General features: G+C 39.8%; 1 protein-coding gene across 1 annotated transcript in view; it reads right to left on the bottom strand.

Annotated features, from left to right (window-relative positions):
• Positions 1-19,738, bottom strand: part of LOC126188257 (uncharacterized) — a 317,657-nt gene that overhangs the window by 196,945 nt on the left and 100,974 nt on the right. The window contains exon 4 of the mRNA XM_049929823.1: positions 6,110-6,243. Coding sequence (XP_049785780.1) covers positions 6,110-6,243 — 134 coding nt within the window. The remainder of the gene's footprint in view (positions 1-6,109; positions 6,244-19,738) is intronic.

The following is a 19,738-nucleotide window of genomic DNA, read 5'->3' as shown; positions in this document are numbered from 1 at the left end:
GTGCTCTCTTCCTCGCCATGTATGGTAATGTTTTCATCCCGCGCCCACCGCGCCCGTTTTAACCTCGCGATGGCCGGGTCCCCAGGCTGTGCTGAGCTGCAAACCGCCGTCCCTGTTGATGGTATTTCGAGAGGTTTTTATTTAAATAGCTTCTTTTATGACGCTTTCCCAAAATCCCTTCTTCTTCATAACGACAGATGTTTCGTCGAATAGAATTCGGTGTCCATTTTCTCCCCGCGTGTTCTGCCACGGCTGATTTTTCTGGATAGCGTAGGCGCAAGCACCTCTCGTGTTCCGTCCGGCGTTGCTCCACACTGCGTACTGTTTGGCCGACGTAGTAACAGCCACACTGACATGGTATCTTGTACACTCCAGGCGTTCTAAGCCCTAGATCGTCCTTCACAGGCCTCATGAGCTGACGAAAAAAAGTTTATTAATTCATATCACCGCGAAACCATGAATTCATACTTGATCTCACACTACTGCATATACTGTGGTGTCACCGCCAGACACCACACTTGCTAGGTGGTAGCCTTTAAATCGGCCGCGGTCCGTTAGTATACGTCGGACCCGCGTGTCGCCACTATCAGTGATTGCAGACCGAGCGCCGCCACACGGCAGGTCTAGAGAGACTTCCTAGCACTCGTCCCAGTTGTACAACCGACTAGCGATGGTTCACTGACAAATTACGCTCTCATTTGCCGAGACGATAGTTAGCATAGCCTTCAGCTACGTCATTTGCTACGACCTAGCAAGGCGCCATTACCAGTTACTATTGATGCTGTAAAACATGTACCGTCAAGAACGATGTTCACCATTTATGGATTAAAGTTAAGTATTCCACAGCTTCGTCCTTTTTTGCTAGTCTAATTTCCTTGACCTGTTCTAGACCTCACGCCAGCATGCGTGAGCTAAAACGCGTGCCTTTCGGCTTCCTCTCATAGTGGGTTGGCTCTCTTGCCAATCCACAACATATACATTGTGAAGAATTATTGCAACCGGTAATGTTAATTTTCTTACAAATATCAATGCCTTTATTGTGATTTCCACTATTGTATGTGTGAAATAATGTTAAAAAATTTAAAAAATCATAAGTGGGACTTGACCCAGCGATCCGCAGATTACGGAGCTTGAACACTAACAACATGACCGCCACCATTTCGTGCACAGCGCACCGATACATCAATGAAGGGTAAAACTTCCCTTGCGATTTTCTCAGAAGCGCTTAAGTAGTACGCCTTACTACTTGCATATTACGTTTTCCTGACGGACTACTAAAAGTTTACAGAATTTTAAGTAAATCAGTGACACGAGATCGTGACTTCCCATTGTTAGTTCAATGCGGCAGGCTGGCCGGCTTGCCTTTCCTCGTCATTAATCCACGTGGTGGATTTGATCTGGGGCTGGCTTGTATCCTCGAATCCGGGAAGAAACACTTTCTGCGCGCGTCTATCTGGGCGAGTTAGGTTGCAACAGTTGGGCAGAGATGAAAAGAAACTTCACAGGACAGACTATCGCTGAAAGATACATCAGACCTGTATTACAACTGAACACCACCACCATCACCACAACCACAACCACAACCACCAACAACAACAACCAACTGTAGCATGAAGTACATTCATGCTCATAAATGAAGGATATGCTGATACATGGTGCGAAACGCTTTGGTGGGCGGTCTGCGGGCTTAAATCACCTCGGGGTATGACCATGCAGTGCATTTGAGCTGCGGTCGTCGCACGGTGGCGCTGGCAGCAGTCCGCATGCGCACAGGTGTGTTGGTGCATGTCAGAGTACGGTGCAGCGAGTAAGTGTGCAGACTTTTCAGACGTGCTAATGGTGACTGTGTGTTGAAAATGGCTCAAATAACACATATCGATGACGTTATGAGGGGTAGAATACTAGGGCGACTGGAGGCTGGTCAAACACAGCAGGTCGCAGCACGGGCCCTCCATGTGCCACAAAGTGTGATCTGAAGATTATGGCAACGATTCCAGTAGACAGGAAACGTGTCCAGGCTCTACAGTGCGGGACGTCCGCAGTGAACAACACCACAAGAAGAGCGATATCTCACCATCAGTGCCCGCAGGTGGCCACGGAGTACTCTTAACATTTTGCGTGGTGTCTGTTTGTTTAAGTCGTGTCTCCCTACCACTTTCGCGCAACGACGCTCTGAGCGTGTTTTTTAGGGAATTGACAAGATTGGACCTGGGACCTGTTGCTGGTAAGGAGACGCCAGACCAAACATGACATGCAGAATTCAGAAGAGTTCAGTGAGACTAGCGATGATATAATCAAATACTTAATGATTTCAGCGTCAGCTCCACTGCACTCCCTGTAAAAGAGTCTTAATACTAACTAAATTTAGTGGAAGGGGTTCATGGCTTTCCTATATTTAGTTAGCTGCTAAAATAACGTCGAAAAAGCAGTTAAGTTTACCATCGGAAATTTTATTCTACTCACAAAACATTGTTTATAAATTGCTCTTTTGATAAAAGGAAATATTTTAATACAGGATGATAAAAACCAACTGCGTTCAACAAAAATGTGAACGAATATTCCCTGTATGGGTTTCCAAGTTCTAAAATGGATCGAAGGATGACTTATGCCATATCACATCTATAATCTACACTCCTGGAAATGGAAAAAAGAACACATTGACACCGGTGTGTCAGACCCACCATACTTGTTCCGGACAGTGCGAGAAGGCTGTACAAGCAATGATCACACGCACGGCACAGCGGACACACCAGGAACCGCGGTGTTGGCCGTCGAATGGCGCTAGCTGCGCAGCATTTGTGCACCGCCGCCGTCAGTGTCAGCCAGTTTGCCGTGGCATACGGAGCTCCATCGCAGTCTTTAACACTGGTAGCATGCCGCGACAGCGTGGACGTGAACCGTATGTGCAGTTGACGGACTTTGAGCGAGGGCGTATAGTGGGCATGCGGGAGGCCGGGTGGACGTACCGCCGAATTGCTCAACACGTGGTGCATGAGGTCTCCACAGTACATCGATGTTGTCGCCAGTGGTCGGCGGAAGGTGCACGTGCCCGTCGACCTGGGACCGGACCGCAGCGACGCACGGATGCACGCCAAGACCGTAGGATCCTACGCAGTGCCGTAGGGGACCGCACCGCCACTTCCCAGCAAATTAGGGACACTGTTGCTCCTGGGGTACCGGCGAGGACCATTCGCAACCGTCTCCATGAAGCTGGGCTACGGTCCAGCACACCGTTAGGCCGTCTTCCGCTCACGCCCCAACATCGTGCAGCTCGCCTCCAGTGGTGTCGCGACAGCCGTGAATGGAGGGACGAATGGAGACGTGTCGTCTTCAGCGATGAGAGTCGCTTCTGCCTTGGTGCCAATGATGGTCGTATGCGTGTTTGGCGCCGTGCAGGTGAGCGCCACAATCAGGACTGCATACGACCGAAGCACACAGGGCCAACACCCGGCATCATGGTGTGGGGAGCGATCTCCTACGCTGGCCATACACCACTGGTGATCGTCGAGGGGACACTGAATAGTGCACGGTACATCCAAACCGTCATCGAACCCATCGTTCTACCATTCCTAGACCGGCAAGGGAACTTGCTGTTCCAACAGGACAATGCACGTCCGCATGTATCCCGTGCCACCCAACGTGCTCTAGAAGGTGTAAGTCAACTACCCTGGCCAGCAAGATCTCCAGATCTGTCCCCCATTGAGCATGTTTGGGACTGGATGAAGCGTCGTCTCACGCGGTCTGCACGTCCAGCACGAACGCTGGTCCAACTGAGGCGCCAGGTGGAAATGGCATGGCAAGCCGTTCCACAGGACTACATCCAGCATCTCTACGATCGTCTCCATGGGAGAATAGCAGCCTGCATTGTTGCGAAAGGTGGATATACACTGTACTAGTGTCGACATTGTGCATGCTCTGTTGCCTGTGTCTATGTGCCTGTGGTTCTGTCAGTGTGATCATGTGATGTATCTGACCCCAGGAATGTGTCAATAAAGTTTCCCCTTCCTGGGACAATGAATTCACGGTGTTCTTATTTCAATTTCCAGGAGTGTAGATTTAAGTTAAGTTTCATAAAAGAGAAATCTATCAAAATGGTCTACAGTGACCCTCAATTATCTTTAATTACTTATCTGACTTGTCGTAAATTACAGTGGCTGATGTGGCTTCTCAATAATTATATAACAGAAAAATCATCGCGTTTCAGATTTTAACTTCACATAGCAAATGTGAATACCATGAGATTTAGTTGACGATCGACGCTAGTATTACGTAAAAAGGGGATGTAACAGATGAGACTTCTGCAGTTCTGCATGAAGCCTTATGCTCTAAAAAATGCGGCATCGCGTGCGCTCATTACCTTGTCGGTGTTCGTCAGGGTGCGGCGGACGGCACAGCTCCATGCACCTTGCCGTCTTGGAAGCAACTCCCTCCTAACTTCTCCTTACTACAATTTACCGAAGTTGGTTTAAAAAAAAAACTATCTGGCTCTGTTTTCATCTGACCAATCAGGGTCTCAATGTTAACCTTAAGCTCCGCCTACAAAAATTCTGTCTATCCAATGAGAAACGTTATACTTTTGTGGTGGGGCAATGTTTTTAACGTTTGCAACGTAACAGAGACGCGAAAAAGTCTCAGGCTAAAACTTGCAGATGGAGTGGCCCTTTTAGTGTTATTGTAAGATCTATACTGTTCTTCTGGAGGGCTCTATCTTTTAACATGGGCTGGGGGATTGTCCTGGTGGTTGGCTGGCGACGTGGGTGTTCGTCCCTTATCGTAGGGCCTTCTAGCTTAACACAGTTCTGCTCTCGGCTTCTGTTCTCGTTTCTTCCCTAGGAACTGCGTCTGTTTCACGGTGGGAAGGTATGACATGCATTTAAGCGTTCTTGTGTTAGTCTGTGGTATTCCATTTGCTCACTCGTTGATCGTATTACTTTGGTTAATTTAATGTCAGGATTTATTCGGAGCTATGTGACATACTGCCGGATTTGCTTATCATGTCAGGGTTTTCATGGAAGGTGTTGGATTTGCCTGACACGTTACAGTACTACAGGTAGTCTTGCTCGGGACCTTACTGGAACCACTGGAACAGTTGTCTCCAGAGACACAGTCTACAGACGACTGAACAGACATGGTTTATTAGCCCGGAGACCTGCAAGGTGCATCATTTCACTGACCCCTGGTCACAGGAGAGCCAGTAAAGCCTGGTGTCAAGAACACAGTACATGGTCATTGGAACAGAGGTCCCAGGTTATGTTCATGGACGAGTCCAGGTACAGTCTGAACAGTGCTTCTCGCCGGGTTTTCATCTGGCGTGAACCAGGAACCAGATACCAACCCCTTAACGTCCTTGAAAGGGATCTGTATGGAGGTCGTGCTTTGATGGTATGGGGTGTGATTATGATTGGTGCACGTACACCCCTTCATGTCTTTGACAGAGGGTCTGTAAAGGTCAGGTGTATCGGGACGTCATTTTGCACCAGTATGTCCGCCTTTTCAGGGGTGCAGTGGGTCTCACCTTCCTCCTGATGGGTGATAACGCACGGTCCCACCGAGCTGCCATTGTCGAGGAGTACCTTGAAACTGAAGATATCAAGTGAATGGAGTGGCCTGCCTGTTCTCCATACCTAAACTCCATCGAGCCCGTCTGGAAAGATCTCGGTCGACGTATCGCTGCCTGTCTTCAAACCCCTAGGACACTTCAGGAGCTCCGACAGGCACTGGTGAAAGAATTGGAGGCTATACCCCAGTAGCTGCTGATTCAGAATATGCCAACCCGTTGTGCGGCCTGTGTACATGTGCATGATGATCATATCCCATATTGATGTTGGGGTACATCGGGAGGAACCAGTGGCGTTTTGTAGCATATGTGTTTCGGTACGGTTTTCTCAACTTATCACCAATACCGTGGACTTACAGATCTGTGTCGTATGTGTTCCCTGTGTGCCTATGCTATTAGCGCCAATTTTGTGTAGTGACACGTTGTGTGGCACCACATTCTGCAATTATCCTTAATTTATGACCACGAGTGTATTTTGCTAACGTAAGTGATGTCCGGAGTTTTCTCACCGGCGCACTAGAGAGCCATGGAATGAACTGTCGTGTCACTCACCAGTTGATCGTTGACGTCCAAGCCGTAGGCCACGGTGGCCAGCACGTCCAGCGTGAGGCAGGCGGTCGCGGCCAGCGCCCACGCGTAGCTGGACAGCAGGCACGCCAGACCGGACACGCGGCGCAGCGACACCACTGTAACACACAAGTTGAAACGTCCCCTTAGAAAAATTGGTGAATTACTGTGCTGGTAAACCCTTTACGTTCTTTGATTTTCAAAGAGCTGAGCAGAACTGAACGTACTCAGACATTTCTCTCTGTACTTATTCTGATCAACACTAAACTGACACACAATATTTTTAGCGCAACGCAGTCTGACTTTCAATAATCCCTACAAAAGAATGGCCTTGACTAACAATAACCTATACCTTTCATGAATCACTTACCTCACAAAAATCTTCGTTACTCGAATTACTGCAATACAGCGAGCGCCAATACTGCCAGCTAAATAAAAGATTGTAACTACTACAGGGACTTACTACTGACAGGCATAGTTAGCAAATGAAATATTTTGATAGAGAACAAACAATGTATTTACCTTAATAATGTTCAAAAGTCATCATATATATATATATATATATATATATATATATATATATATATATATATATATATATATCAGTTCATGACATCCAGTCTTACAAATTTACTCTCTCTGATGGACACACGTCTAGATCATCCGCCCTCAAAACTCCGCTATCTCTCTCCCCACATCCACCACTGCTGGCGACTCACCTCCAACTGCGCAATGCTACGCGCTGTTCATATCCAACTGCCCAACACTACAACACTACAATAGCGAATATTCCAACAATGCCAACCAGCCACAGACTGCACACAACACAGCCAGAGATTTTCATACAGAGCGCTACGTGACGTTACCAACATAAAAACCTAAACAGCCTACTTACAAAGTCACCTCCTACAGCACGTCCTCTGTAGTGCCGTTGCTGGTCCAGATGCTCCGCTACCAACTTCCTGCAATACGAGGTGCATCTAAATAGCTCGGTGATTGGCCTCTATCTGAATGACTATCATCATCAGCAGCAGCAGTCGAAAATACCTCCTCCAGACTTGTCGTTACATCAAGATTCACTCGAGCTGCTCATGTTTTCTTATGCCATCTACCCACTTTCCCTTACAAGGCATCCCCCCCGCCCCCCAATTTAGTTCTAAGACGGCCCATTGGACAGCCCGTCAAAAATTGAACACAGATCATGCATGAAAACAGGAAGAAGGTGTACTCAGCTGTGAAAAAAGAAGCAAAATCGAAACAGCGAACGATCCAAGCTCCAGATGTGCAACATCGAGGAAGGTTCAATAGCCGCAACATCGTGGTTATGTGGTCACGATCTTAGACTGCAAAGAGGGATTTCCGTGTTCAAATACCCCTCGTGCTCAATTTTTTTGTTTTTCTTTTTAGAAGATTATGAACTGTCTGTTCGGTCATAGACGTGTCTCCTTGTTTTACTCAAATTCGTGTCCGTGCTATGGTGTAAAGTGCATTTGCAACAGCGAGATGAAACGAAGGGATTTCCAGATATGCGTATCTCCGTTCTGCACAAGTACCACGTATTATGACTCTTGCATCCCGTCTTGGAAGTTTTGACTCTTGAATTCCTTTGTTGCAACGTAGTTCACACCAGTTTAGTTGCTCTTTCCATTTCTGTGAGAGGCCTATGCGGCATCTCGCCTGCTCTCATTTTTCATCACGCTTACTTGCGACAGTAATACATTCTTTAACCAATCTATAGTGTGACAATCGCCAAGACTACAGAAGGAGGATGGGCACATCAATAACCAGACGGAGAGTTCATAATTTTATGAAAAAAATATACACTGATGCGCCAAAGAAACTGGTCTAGGCATGTGTATTCAAATACAGAGATATGTAAACATGCAAAACACGGCGCTGCGGTCGGCAACGCATATATAAGACAACAAGTGACTGACGCAATTGTCAGATCGGTTACTGCTGCTGCAATGGTAGGTTATCGAGATTTCAGTGAGTTTGAACGTGGCATTATAGTCGGCGCACTAGCGATGGGACACAGCGTCTCCGAAGTAGCGATGAAGTGGGGGTTTTCCCATACGGCCATTTCACAAGTGTATCTTGGATATCAGGAGTCCGGTTAAAACATCAAATCTCAGATATCGCTACGGCCGGAAATAGGTCCTGCAAGTACGGGGCCAACGACGACTGAAGAGAATCGTTCAGCGCTACAGAAGTGCAACCCTTCCGCAAATTGCTGCAGATTTCAATTCGGGGCTATCAAGAAGTTTAGCGTGCGAACCATTCAACGAAACACCACCGATATGGGCTTTCGGCGCCAAAGGCCCACTCGTGCACCATTGATGACTGCACGACACAGAACCTTACGCCTTGCCTGCGCCCATCATCATCCGCATTGGACTGTTGACAACTGGAAACAGCTTGGTTGGACGAGTCTCGTTTCAAATTGTATCGAATGAATGGACGTGTACGGGTATTGAGACAACCTTAAGAATCCATGGATCCTGCATGTCAGAAGGGGACTGTTCCGGGCCTCTGTTATCGTGTGGGGCGTGTGCAGTTGGAGTGATATGGGACCCCTGATACGTCTAGATACGACTCCATTCCATGTCCATTGTGCATTCCGATGGATTTGGGCGATTCCAGCAGGATAATGCGACACTCCACACGTCCCAAATTTCTGCAGAGCGACTCCAGGAATACTCTTCTGAGTCTAAACACTTCCGCTGGCCACCAAACTCCCCAGACATGAACATTACAGAGCATATCTGGGATGCCTTGCAACGTGCAGTTCAGAAGAGATTTACAACCCCTCGTACTCTTACGGATTTATAGACAGCCCAGTAGGATTCATGGTGTCAATTCCCTTCAGCACTACTTCAGACAGTAGTAGAGTCTATGCCACGTCGTGTTGCGGCACTTATGCGTGCTCGCAGGTGCCCTACACGATATTAGGCAGGTGTACCAGTTTCTTTGGCTCTTCAGTGTATATATGGGGTGCGAGGGAGATTTGAGCACGGATCTCGCGCTATATAGTCCAACACCATGACCACACGGCAAGGACGCCGTGTGCCTTGCAAGTTTCCTGATGTTGAACATTTGAGCTTGGACCGTTCGCTGTTTCTATTTTGCTTCTTTTTTCACAGTTCAACACGCCTTCTTTCTGTTTTCGTGCATGATTTGTCTTCAGTTTTTGACAGGCTGTCCACTGGGACATTTTTTCACTAAATCTGAGAAGGGTGGGATAGGGAGGTTCCCTTGTTAGATCAGTGGTCAGCAACCTTTCAGAGGCCAAAGGCTCTCAAAGAAATCGAATGTCAGCATACACAACCGCCCACTCGCACCCCCTACGGAGCTTAACACCTGAATAATCTGTTTAGCCTGAAAGCCTTCTCAAAATTCCTATTTTACATTGCCTCTGCAGAATTTAGTGCACATTCAAAGAAGTACACTCATTTGCTTTATTGTTAAACGTAGAAATAACGAGAGATGCGCCAATTCATGCAGTTCCTTACGTTTCTTTTACTCTGGTTTTTATTTCTATGTTTAGACGAAAATGCACATTGTACCCAAAACCTGCCGTGAATGTAATCGTTATTCCTTCGGCTTTTCCCGGTGAGAAGGGGTACTGGCTATTAACTTTTCGACAAAATGTTACCAATACTGATCAACAGTGAAGAGTTTCACTACCGGATGTCATAGTTGCTGACAAGTATTCCGTACTCTATGGCCGTGGTCGAAGAAACTTTTCGGTTCTTGATGTTTTGTCTGGAGCTGAGCTGGTCATCTTCGGAATATACTAGATACGACTCCTGAAGATGTCCAGCGTAGCTCTGGACGAAACCTCAGGAACCGAAAAGTTTCTTCGACCACAGCCACACAGCCCGGAAGACTCATCAGCAACTGTTACTAGTTCTGATTCATCAAATTTTATTTTCAGGGCGTTGTCTCTACGAAAGCCCTGACAATTGTCTTCGAACTCCCGTAGTTACTTGCCTATTTTAGAAATAAGAAAAATATTTCCTGACTGAATTTATAATACTAGCAAAGATTTCCAAATTACAGCACGATAAACAAAACCTTTTTGTAGCCACAGAGTATAGCTGGTACAGCTGTCAAATAAGCGGTGACATAATTATTGCTCTAAAGAAAAGTAAGAGAATCTGAAAATTGTAGTAGAAAACAACTCATATCTAGTATAACCAGCCGTCATTACTCCAAGAACACTAATGGAGTGTAATTAAAACAAAGAGATATCGACATAACCACGATAAAGTATGGATGTCAGATCCATCTCACGTATGTAACGAATTTTATAATAATTTTTTAATTAATATTTACCTATAATATAAGAAATATTGTTCCAAACTTATGTATCATTTACTTACAGATGACCTGAAGATGACTATTTACCGAGATAAGCGTGTAGTAACGAATAAAACGATCTAACTTAGCAGCGTTTTTGGAATCTTAATAATGTAATGTCCTTAAAAAATCTATTGCGTATGACAGGTACTGACTGCTACTATGGGATTTATAGTAAAGAAAATAAATACAGTAAAGAACGTAAACAGAAACGTCCGTTAGAACTTAGAACTACTTAAACCTAACTAACCTAAGGACATCACACACACCCATGCCCGAGGCAGAATTCGAACCTGCGACCTAGCGGTCGCGCGGTTCCGGACCTAGAACCGCATGACCACACGGGCCGGCGTCCTACCTCACAGAAAGAAGTAGAAACCACCTTCAAGAGTAAAACGTAAAACCAGATCAACCGCTTTGGCATCGTCTGCTTGCACCAGAGACAGCACATCAGCAATTTTAAGGTCTCACAATAGGATGGCCAAATTAGGGAAGTCTAGTATGATGTGGGCCACTGTGACACAGGCACCACACCAACACTGGGTTGGATCCTCATGTCGTAGGATGTTGCATTAGATCAGCCTAATGCGGCCAATGTGAGGATGACAGAACGGTGGATTCCCTATGAAGAGCGCGAAGGAAAGACTGCCACATGCATATGGTCCACTGTAGTATTCTCAGCTCTCTTGGAGAAACTAGAACACACCATTCGACGCTCCTAGCTTCCAACAATTAACGTTGCGGTATCGATCTGCTTCTGGTACCCGCATCTCCAAAGTCGGTATCCTGGTAACCAATTTGGCAATCTGGTCAGCATTTTCGTTCCCTGTGGCCCCAACGTGTTAAGGGATCCAGACGATGATGACTGACTGTCAAACTGGCCGCGGTGGTCTAGCGGTTCTAGGCGCTCAGTCCGGAACCGCACGACTGCTATGGTCGCAGGTTCGAATCCTGCCTCGGGCATTGATGTGTGTGATGTCCTTAGGTTAGTTAGGTTTAAGTAGTTCTAAGTTCTAGGGGACTGATGACCGCAGATGTTGAGTCCCATAGTGCTCAGAGTCATTTTGAACTGACTGTCAAGCTTGATGGATATCAGAAAGGACTCTATGTTGGATCAAAGGAAGATCTGGTATCTCCTAGGTGTTGTGAGGGTAGTTTCGTCATCTTAACTTACTGACGTAGCGTTGAGTATTATTCGTTTGCTATTTCAAATATTTGCTTAAATGTGTCGTACAGTACCATTGCCGAAGCTTTGAGTGGCAAAGATCCTACAAGAGAGAAAACTGGCCACAAGAATATTCGATGGTCATCTGAAATAATGATTGAATTGTTGAAAGTAATGTTATCGCTGTACATTTTTTTGCGAAGTGGTTCCAAGATGGTTTAGCATGGGTAACTGGTTCCAAAATTGTTTTACATGGGTCTTATGATCAGTTTCAGTGGAACAGTCGCAGTGAAAATGTGATGCTGAGAAGCTACAGTGAAGGAGTCGTGCTGCACAGCCACGTTCACACTGTGGATTTCTCAGTGGAGGTGGAGATATTAGCGGTTGGACGGATAGTCGCAGTGAAGTGCTACAACTTGCACTAATAACAGTGTGGGTGCTTTCAGGTCAGAGTGATTACTGGTCATTTATAGTCGATCTGTTTAACACTAAGTTTTTTTTCCAGAAATTACTGTCTGGTGGTCCCAATCGTTAATAATCTTACAACGTTACTAGTAAGGCAGATCTTATAAAGCAGTAATATGAAGTATGGGCTCAAATAATTCGTCGGATGACGGAAACGTTCATTGAGAGCGCTGTACTGAGACCAAGACCAAGACGTAAATTGAGTTATGCTCAAATACTGTTCGGAATTGTCCCATAGAGTTTGGGATATGTTCCTGCAATGGAATGTTTGCTGTGTTTTTGAATATGTGATTAGCACACACAGAGAGTCGAGTGTTTGTTTTGTGTACTTGGAAGATTTACACACATTAAGAGGATAGTGTTGTACATTGTTTGTGTGACTATTTGTAACGTATTTGAATGGACAGGCACTAACGAATTTTAGGAACGAAACTATGTTTTGGTCGTACAGAGTTGACTGCGTCGAGAATGACTCTTCAGACGAAATCTGGAATCATCTGTGAATAGAACATTGGCCCACGGTTCGACTGTCCATATGGCATGTTGACGACTCCACTCTAGACGTTCCATTCTGACATGACGCGTCAGAAGTACACAAGCAGCAGGTCTCCAACAGTAAAAACCAATCTGCTGAAGCCTTCTGTACACCATTTGCTTCGATACAATATGTCCAGTGGATGCTGCAGTCAGATGGCAGTTGCTTTGCAGTACTAAGGCGACACTGTTGTGCCCTTATAGAAATAATGGTCCTCTCTTTTTGATATCAGTTGATCGGCCTTATCCTGGTCTTTGAGATGCTGTTTCGATCTCTATAAATTGTAGCCACATCCGAGAAGTAACAGAACGATTCACATTAAGCCTTTGGGTCAAATCAGTTTGCGACTGTCCTGTTTCCTTTCTTCTTATGGCCTTCCACCGCAGAGAGTCTGGGAGGCGTCTTCTATGTTCCATACTGCAGTGCCTGTCACTGTACACACAGCGACTGTGGATGTGGGACTACCAGAAAACACTACCCCCTTTGATAGATGCCCTGAAGTCGTCGTCGTTGACATGGTTGACTGGAATGCCATCTTCGGTGCAGAACACGATTGTACGGACATCTGTTGACATTTAGTGGGATTATACCATGAATTACATATGGCTCGGGGAAATAGCGGTTTGCTGCTTTAATTTTGGACACTAATGAAACTTAATAATACCTGGTACTAATGGAAAATTAAAAAGAATTTTAAAAATAAGTACAAGATATAAATATCTATTAAATGTTATAGACTGATTTTCAAAATTTTCTTGGGCTATTCCAGTTAATAATGAAATAGGTAAGAATGAAACTGATTCTTTTGGAAAATATTTGAGTCGAGAAAATTAAAAAAAATATTAACAGTTAATGGTCAAGAATTTTGTAACTAATGATCTCAAGAATTTATGAAAAAGATTTAATAACAATCATTATCCAACTTTTAGTGAATTAAAAGCACCTATTGTTAAATGATTTAATAGAACATTAAATGTAAAAATGTAAAAAAAATTTCACTCACAAGAAAATTATAAATGGGTTGAACTCTTTTTGAAATTAATTGATGAATATAATACCACAATAGATACAACAATAAAAATGAAATCAAAATATATAAACAAAGGAAATCCAAAAATTTGTTGAAAACTATTTATGTAGCAAATTTCTTAGATACTCTTGCTAAATATAAAATTGGAGATCAAGTAAGATTAAGAATAATAGAAGGAATTTTCTAAAAAGGATACACAGGTAATTGGTCAACAGGAATTTTGAAATTGAGGATGTTATTCTTGCTAATCGAATCACATATACAGTAAAAGAGTTAAATGGCGAAGAAATAAAAGGAAATTTATATGAACAAGAACCATTGAAAACGAATTTTCCAGATGTTTAATTTGTTGAACAAGTTTTAAGAATGAAAGGAGATTAAGTATATGTCATGTGATTAGCATTTAAAAACTCACACAATAAATGGATAAACTAAATTAATGTAATTTTTTTAAAATGTTAATAAAAATTTTTATTTATCAATGTAAAGGTATTGAAAATTTAAACATGTTTCGTAATGGTTATAATTTTCATTATGTGTACTGTTTTATTAAGGAAGATACAGTATTTTTTGGTATTCAATTAAAGGTCAACAAAAATGATTTAATGTAGGAATAATTTGAAAATTTGAACTGGGAATCAGATAGTTTGAATTAATTTTGTTGATTATATTTGTTTAAAAATCGTTATGCATTTTATTTAAAATCGTGAAAAAGTAGTGGGAAATTTAGTTTTGTTTTCTAAGAAATATTATTAAGATTAATTACATCATCAGACAATTGTTCTCTTGAATAAGGATCCAAAATATTGAAATAATTTTGATGAAAACAATTTTCAATTTTTGTTATTTTCTTGGTAATAAGTTTATTGATCTTGGCATGTAATTATACTTAAAAATTCTTCAGAATTTGGATATATATTTTAATATCATTTATTTGGTTATTAGCATTTTTAAATTGTGTTCAAATAACATAATCATCATAATTGAAATTACTATCACATAATGGTTAAATAACAAAATTAGGTCTTAAATTTTCATCACATGTTGATGATAACTTGTAGTAATAAACTATTTCTTTGTTCATTTCTTGATGTAATACTACTATAGTTCTATAAAATATTTCATTTCGCTTTTAAATGATTTATTTGGCCTTCATAAGGTGTTTTATATTAATATTTATTTTATATTCACCATGTTTTCGAACTGATGGTAAAACTTCTTCATAAATCGAGTCTTGAAAATTTTCAGCAAATGGCATTTGTGAATTCATAATTAATTAATATAAACCAAATCCATTAGTAAATTTTGGAGGATGAATATTTTTACATACCAAGATTACAGTGCTATTGAAATATTCATATCTTTTACAATACATTTCCTTAATATGTTGTTTTACATGATCTCAAGAACATTGTACCCTAAGATATTACCAACTTGATTTGCATATAACCATGGATTACTTTTCCATCAATGATTATTAAAACTTTCTTATCGATATATGTAACTAATTTTAATATTTTTTCAAAATGTTATGTTTTTCTTTATAAATGCAAACTATAACAATGTTATTTGTCCACTGTGAAAAAAATGAAAAAATTTCATAAAAAATTTCAAATGTGAATAAGCCTTCAAAAATGTGTTGTATCGATTGTATAAAAAATAAACAAAAAGAATATAGGGAAAATAAATATGAACATATAAAAATGTCATATCATAAAAATATTAAAAATTGGTTAATTTTTTATTTTGCTGTTATTATTTGGTTAATATTCCATACAGCAATTTAATTCATGTAAGAGCTCAGTGTATTCATCTGTTATTTTATTTGACTTTAAATTATAATGACCATATACTGATGTATAAATCTTGTAATATAATATACTTGACATCATCAGAACTTGAAACAATTGTTTTACATTCAACTGTATACATTCATGTTTACATGAACTAATTAAATTTGTTTTTGTATGTTTTTTTATTTTTATAATCAACATAACTAATTTCAGTTTTTATAACAGATTTTTTATCTCCTTTAGTATTTTTTCTACATTTTCTCCAACTTTTTAAATATACATTTTCGATCTTAAACTAACATGCTCTAATGTAATTTTTCCATGATTATCATGTTTCATTTTTCCTAACACTTCCTTGTTTATTGTGGATTTCCATAAACATTACCTTTTGGAGTCAAATTCGTTTATTGTTCATCAATGATCTTTATAAAAATCTTCAGTTCTTACCGTATAAATAGAAGAATCTGTATCCGTATAACGTAAATTAACATTTTCGCCATATTTTCACTTCATAACATTACAATAAAAATGATATATTTTAATTTTTGAAATACCTAGAATGGTGATTCCAATATAAGTTGGTTTTCTGAATTTTACTATTTTTTCGTATGAATGCAAAGAGATTTTTTGAACATATAGTAGTTTCTACATAATTTGGTTTCGAAATATATTTCATATACTTTTCTGTATCAGTAATTATTTTAACGTTTTGTTCACATCTAGTATGTTCCATTTTCTTATGAAATACTCAATTATTTATCAGTTTATATTAATCTTTTAAAATCATTCTTGGCGTTAGTTCTCAGTTCTGTATTAAAATCGATATAGTGTTTCAAACAATGTAATTGTTCAAATGATGATAATCTATGAATTTTTGGAATTTTAACCTATAATTTATAAGGTGTTTAAGATTTCTATAACTTAAAACATATTTTTCTTTATTATTTAATGTTGTTAGTAATTTATTTATTTCTTCCAGTGCTAATGGTAAGTCATTTAAATCGTGAAATTATTTTGGTATTCCTTAAATTGACTTCCAGGATATAACCATATTACTTGTTATTACTTATTGTAAATATTTTTTCACAGTTAAAACATTTTGGATTTAACCAACTGAAATGGCTAAAAGATAAAATTTGGCATATTGCCCAGCCCCACAAATTATTTGTGTCTAAATATGCAATATAATTAGATTGTTTTTCTGTTTCAAAATTTTTCATTTATTTATTATTTGATTTGTGGTATCTTTGAATACTACATGAAATTCCACCTCGAATCCTATCACAATCGTTTCACAAATAAATGTCAGTTTTTCTCATTTTTGACACAGGATGCAATGACACTCCAGGAGTTGTAAAATACCAACATGGGTGGAGTGTATAAGATTTAATAAATGTATGTCTAAATTTTTCAAAACTGTCCAGTGAAATTAAAACATCAGAATAATTATAAATACTTGTATATTCATCTAAATTTTTAATTCTGAATTTTTCCCAAACTGTTTTTGCACAATTATAATTTTCATCAGAAATATTTTCTTTAGTGAGTCTAGAATAAAAACATTGTTTTCTAGGAAATTTTGTTTCTTGTAATTTTTCTCCAGAATCCATTTATATGTTAATACACTTCTTTTTTATTAATAAATCTAATTTTTCACCTTTAAAATATATTGTTGTTTATCTGAATTGTTCTTTTGTGAGATAAGAAGTAATTTATAAACATTTGAACTTATAAATTTAAGTTTACCCATAAATCGTAATGTTAATCCATCTTAACCTCTTTACAAGGAGATATATATTGTTGTTTATTATTTGGAATACCACCATTTAAAAGACATTTTAAATGTGCATAAATTACAAAAGGTATTCGTAATGAATTATTATTATTTTTAAATTATAGTTTCTGACATTATATGTGTTTATCAATTTTTACTTCTTTATGTTCATTAGGATCATTTTCGTATTTGTCTATTTTTTCAGAATAAAAATATATTAAAAATCTATCACAGGAATAAATTTGATATCCATTTTTAGTTGATTGTGAACTAACTAATCTAGTTTGATTATTTATCCAACAATAATGTGAATTATTTTTATGTCAGATTAAAAGAAGATTAACTTTTTCTGTGTATATTTTTTGTTTGGTATGAGGATATACAATAAATTTTCATCATAAGAAGAAAGATTAATTGAAAAATTTTACTTCATTTCAAATTTTGGAACATCTGTTAGCTGAAGGGGAAATTTAATTTTCTCTTTCTGAAAAATATCACCTAATTCTAATACAGCATTTTTATAATTAATATTCCTTTCTACATTACCATTTTCTGGGTATAAATCTGATTTTATTGAATAAAGAAAAAATTTTAGACCTGTTTTTGTACATTACTTACATTTTTTATCTTTAATTTCTCTTGATAAATCGATATGTGTATTAACATTTAATTCTAAAGTATTTATATAAAATAAAGACCAACCAACTTTTTTAATATATGCTATGAGCAACTCCATATATCTTGAAGCCTCAATTTTGTTTCAGATATGTTGAGAGAACAGCAGCCTGAGGACAGTCATACTGAAGCACCATTTCACAGAGTATCCTTTCATGTTTCAGGGGCATTATAATGCAACACAGATACTGAAGACTGTTGAAAATGTTAGAGAGAAATGTAATTTTCACCACAAGAAGAAAGGCAGTTTTTGCACTTAGCATATTCCATATCACTGTACCTTGTAACATGATTCTGTACCTCTTTTGAAGTCAGAGCACTGTGTTTGGGATTTCACTATGCTTTCAAGGCTTATAATATTTCTTGCTTTGCAACCATCATATTTAGCTACAAGAAGCTCTTTTTAGAGCAGTTGAGAAGGAAGCTCTGGTAAGATGACATAATATGGTGTGAGATACCGATGACAGATGGTTTGTTTGGTACACATATCATGAAAAAGACCACCTAATTTGTGGCCCTTCTCCACAATCGGCTCCTGCATTTGTAAGTTGCATGCCAAAATGTTAATCTTCTATCATGAATATTTGCAAAATTAAACAGTGTATTTACTTGAATTTCTAATTAAAGCATCTCTCAATGGTGTATTATCATTCCGTTATTTCACAAGTATTAATAACCAGCAGAATAATAAACAGCTGCAAAATGGAAAGGCAAATGAAGCACTTCAGTGATATTCAGATCGAGCCTAACTTGAATGGCGGGCAAAGTGTTTTGGCTGTAAGATCAGAGCTGGTGTGGCAGTGTCAGAAGACAGACATGTAGTCTGTCACTGTCGGTGTTAGTTAAGACTTTATTAGCAATGTATGATTATTTGGACATATAGTTGAGAACAGTGTGATACTAATTACAGAAATATGCAGTTCATTAATTTGTTGAAGAACAGAAATCATTTGTGACTCTGAAGTGGAATGTAACTGTTCAGTTTCTCCTGTTCTGCTAATAAAAAGCGAGTGGCATCCTGTATAAACAAACTGCTTGGAAATTTTATCATTTCTAAAACAAAAGTTCTTCACTACGAGTTTCTTACAGCCTCCAGATAACGGATTCGTGACCTATGTGCTGTTCCCTGCACAGGGGACAACTATTGTAGAAGACTACAGGTTGATGACCATTTATTAGAACTTACGGATTCCACTCACTCAGGGCGGTGGAAGCAAATAGGCACCTCGTGTGTCCTGCAATCTTAGTACAAATGAGATCAGGGAAACGTCATGCATGGTAACACAGAGGAGGTATGAAGGGGAGAAATATTTTTGAGGGAAGGGGTTTTATCAGACACAAGTATAAATATCACCCACTCTTACTCTTTTTTTCTGTTGCCATGAACTTTATAAAATGTTTAATACACCATATTGTACAACATCTCTCATATTACTTTATAAGATCTTAACAGTCGTTTATGTTACCTTTCTCTGGCTCTGTCGCCATATGCATCTTTTATCGTAATGCAAAATTAATCAGTGCACTGATTCGTGAGGCAGATCAACTAGATGACGATATTAAAAGTATACAAGTAGTAATCGATCAAATCCCAAAATACGCTAATGCTAGGAAGGAACAGTTTCTTTACCTTCCTTAAAATAAATCGTTTGCAGTGGCTTGAAAAGAAATATTTTACTAGTTGCAGCTTTCCATCTGAGAGAGGTGTCTAATTCATCGAAGATGGCATTAAATAATTAACTGAAAAACAAGCATCAGAAGTAACATGTTCAAGTTGTATATGGGTATTGCCCTAAGTTTCCAGGACATAAAAAG

The sequence above is a fragment of the Schistocerca cancellata genome, chromosome 5 (genome assembly GCF_023864275.1).
Source record: "Schistocerca cancellata isolate TAMUIC-IGC-003103 chromosome 5, iqSchCanc2.1, whole genome shotgun sequence".
Classification (NCBI taxonomy): Eukaryota; Metazoa; Arthropoda; class Insecta; order Orthoptera; family Acrididae; genus Schistocerca; species Schistocerca cancellata.
The sequence above is the reverse complement of the archived record's forward strand: the minus strand, read 5'-3'. Positions and strand labels throughout refer to the sequence as shown.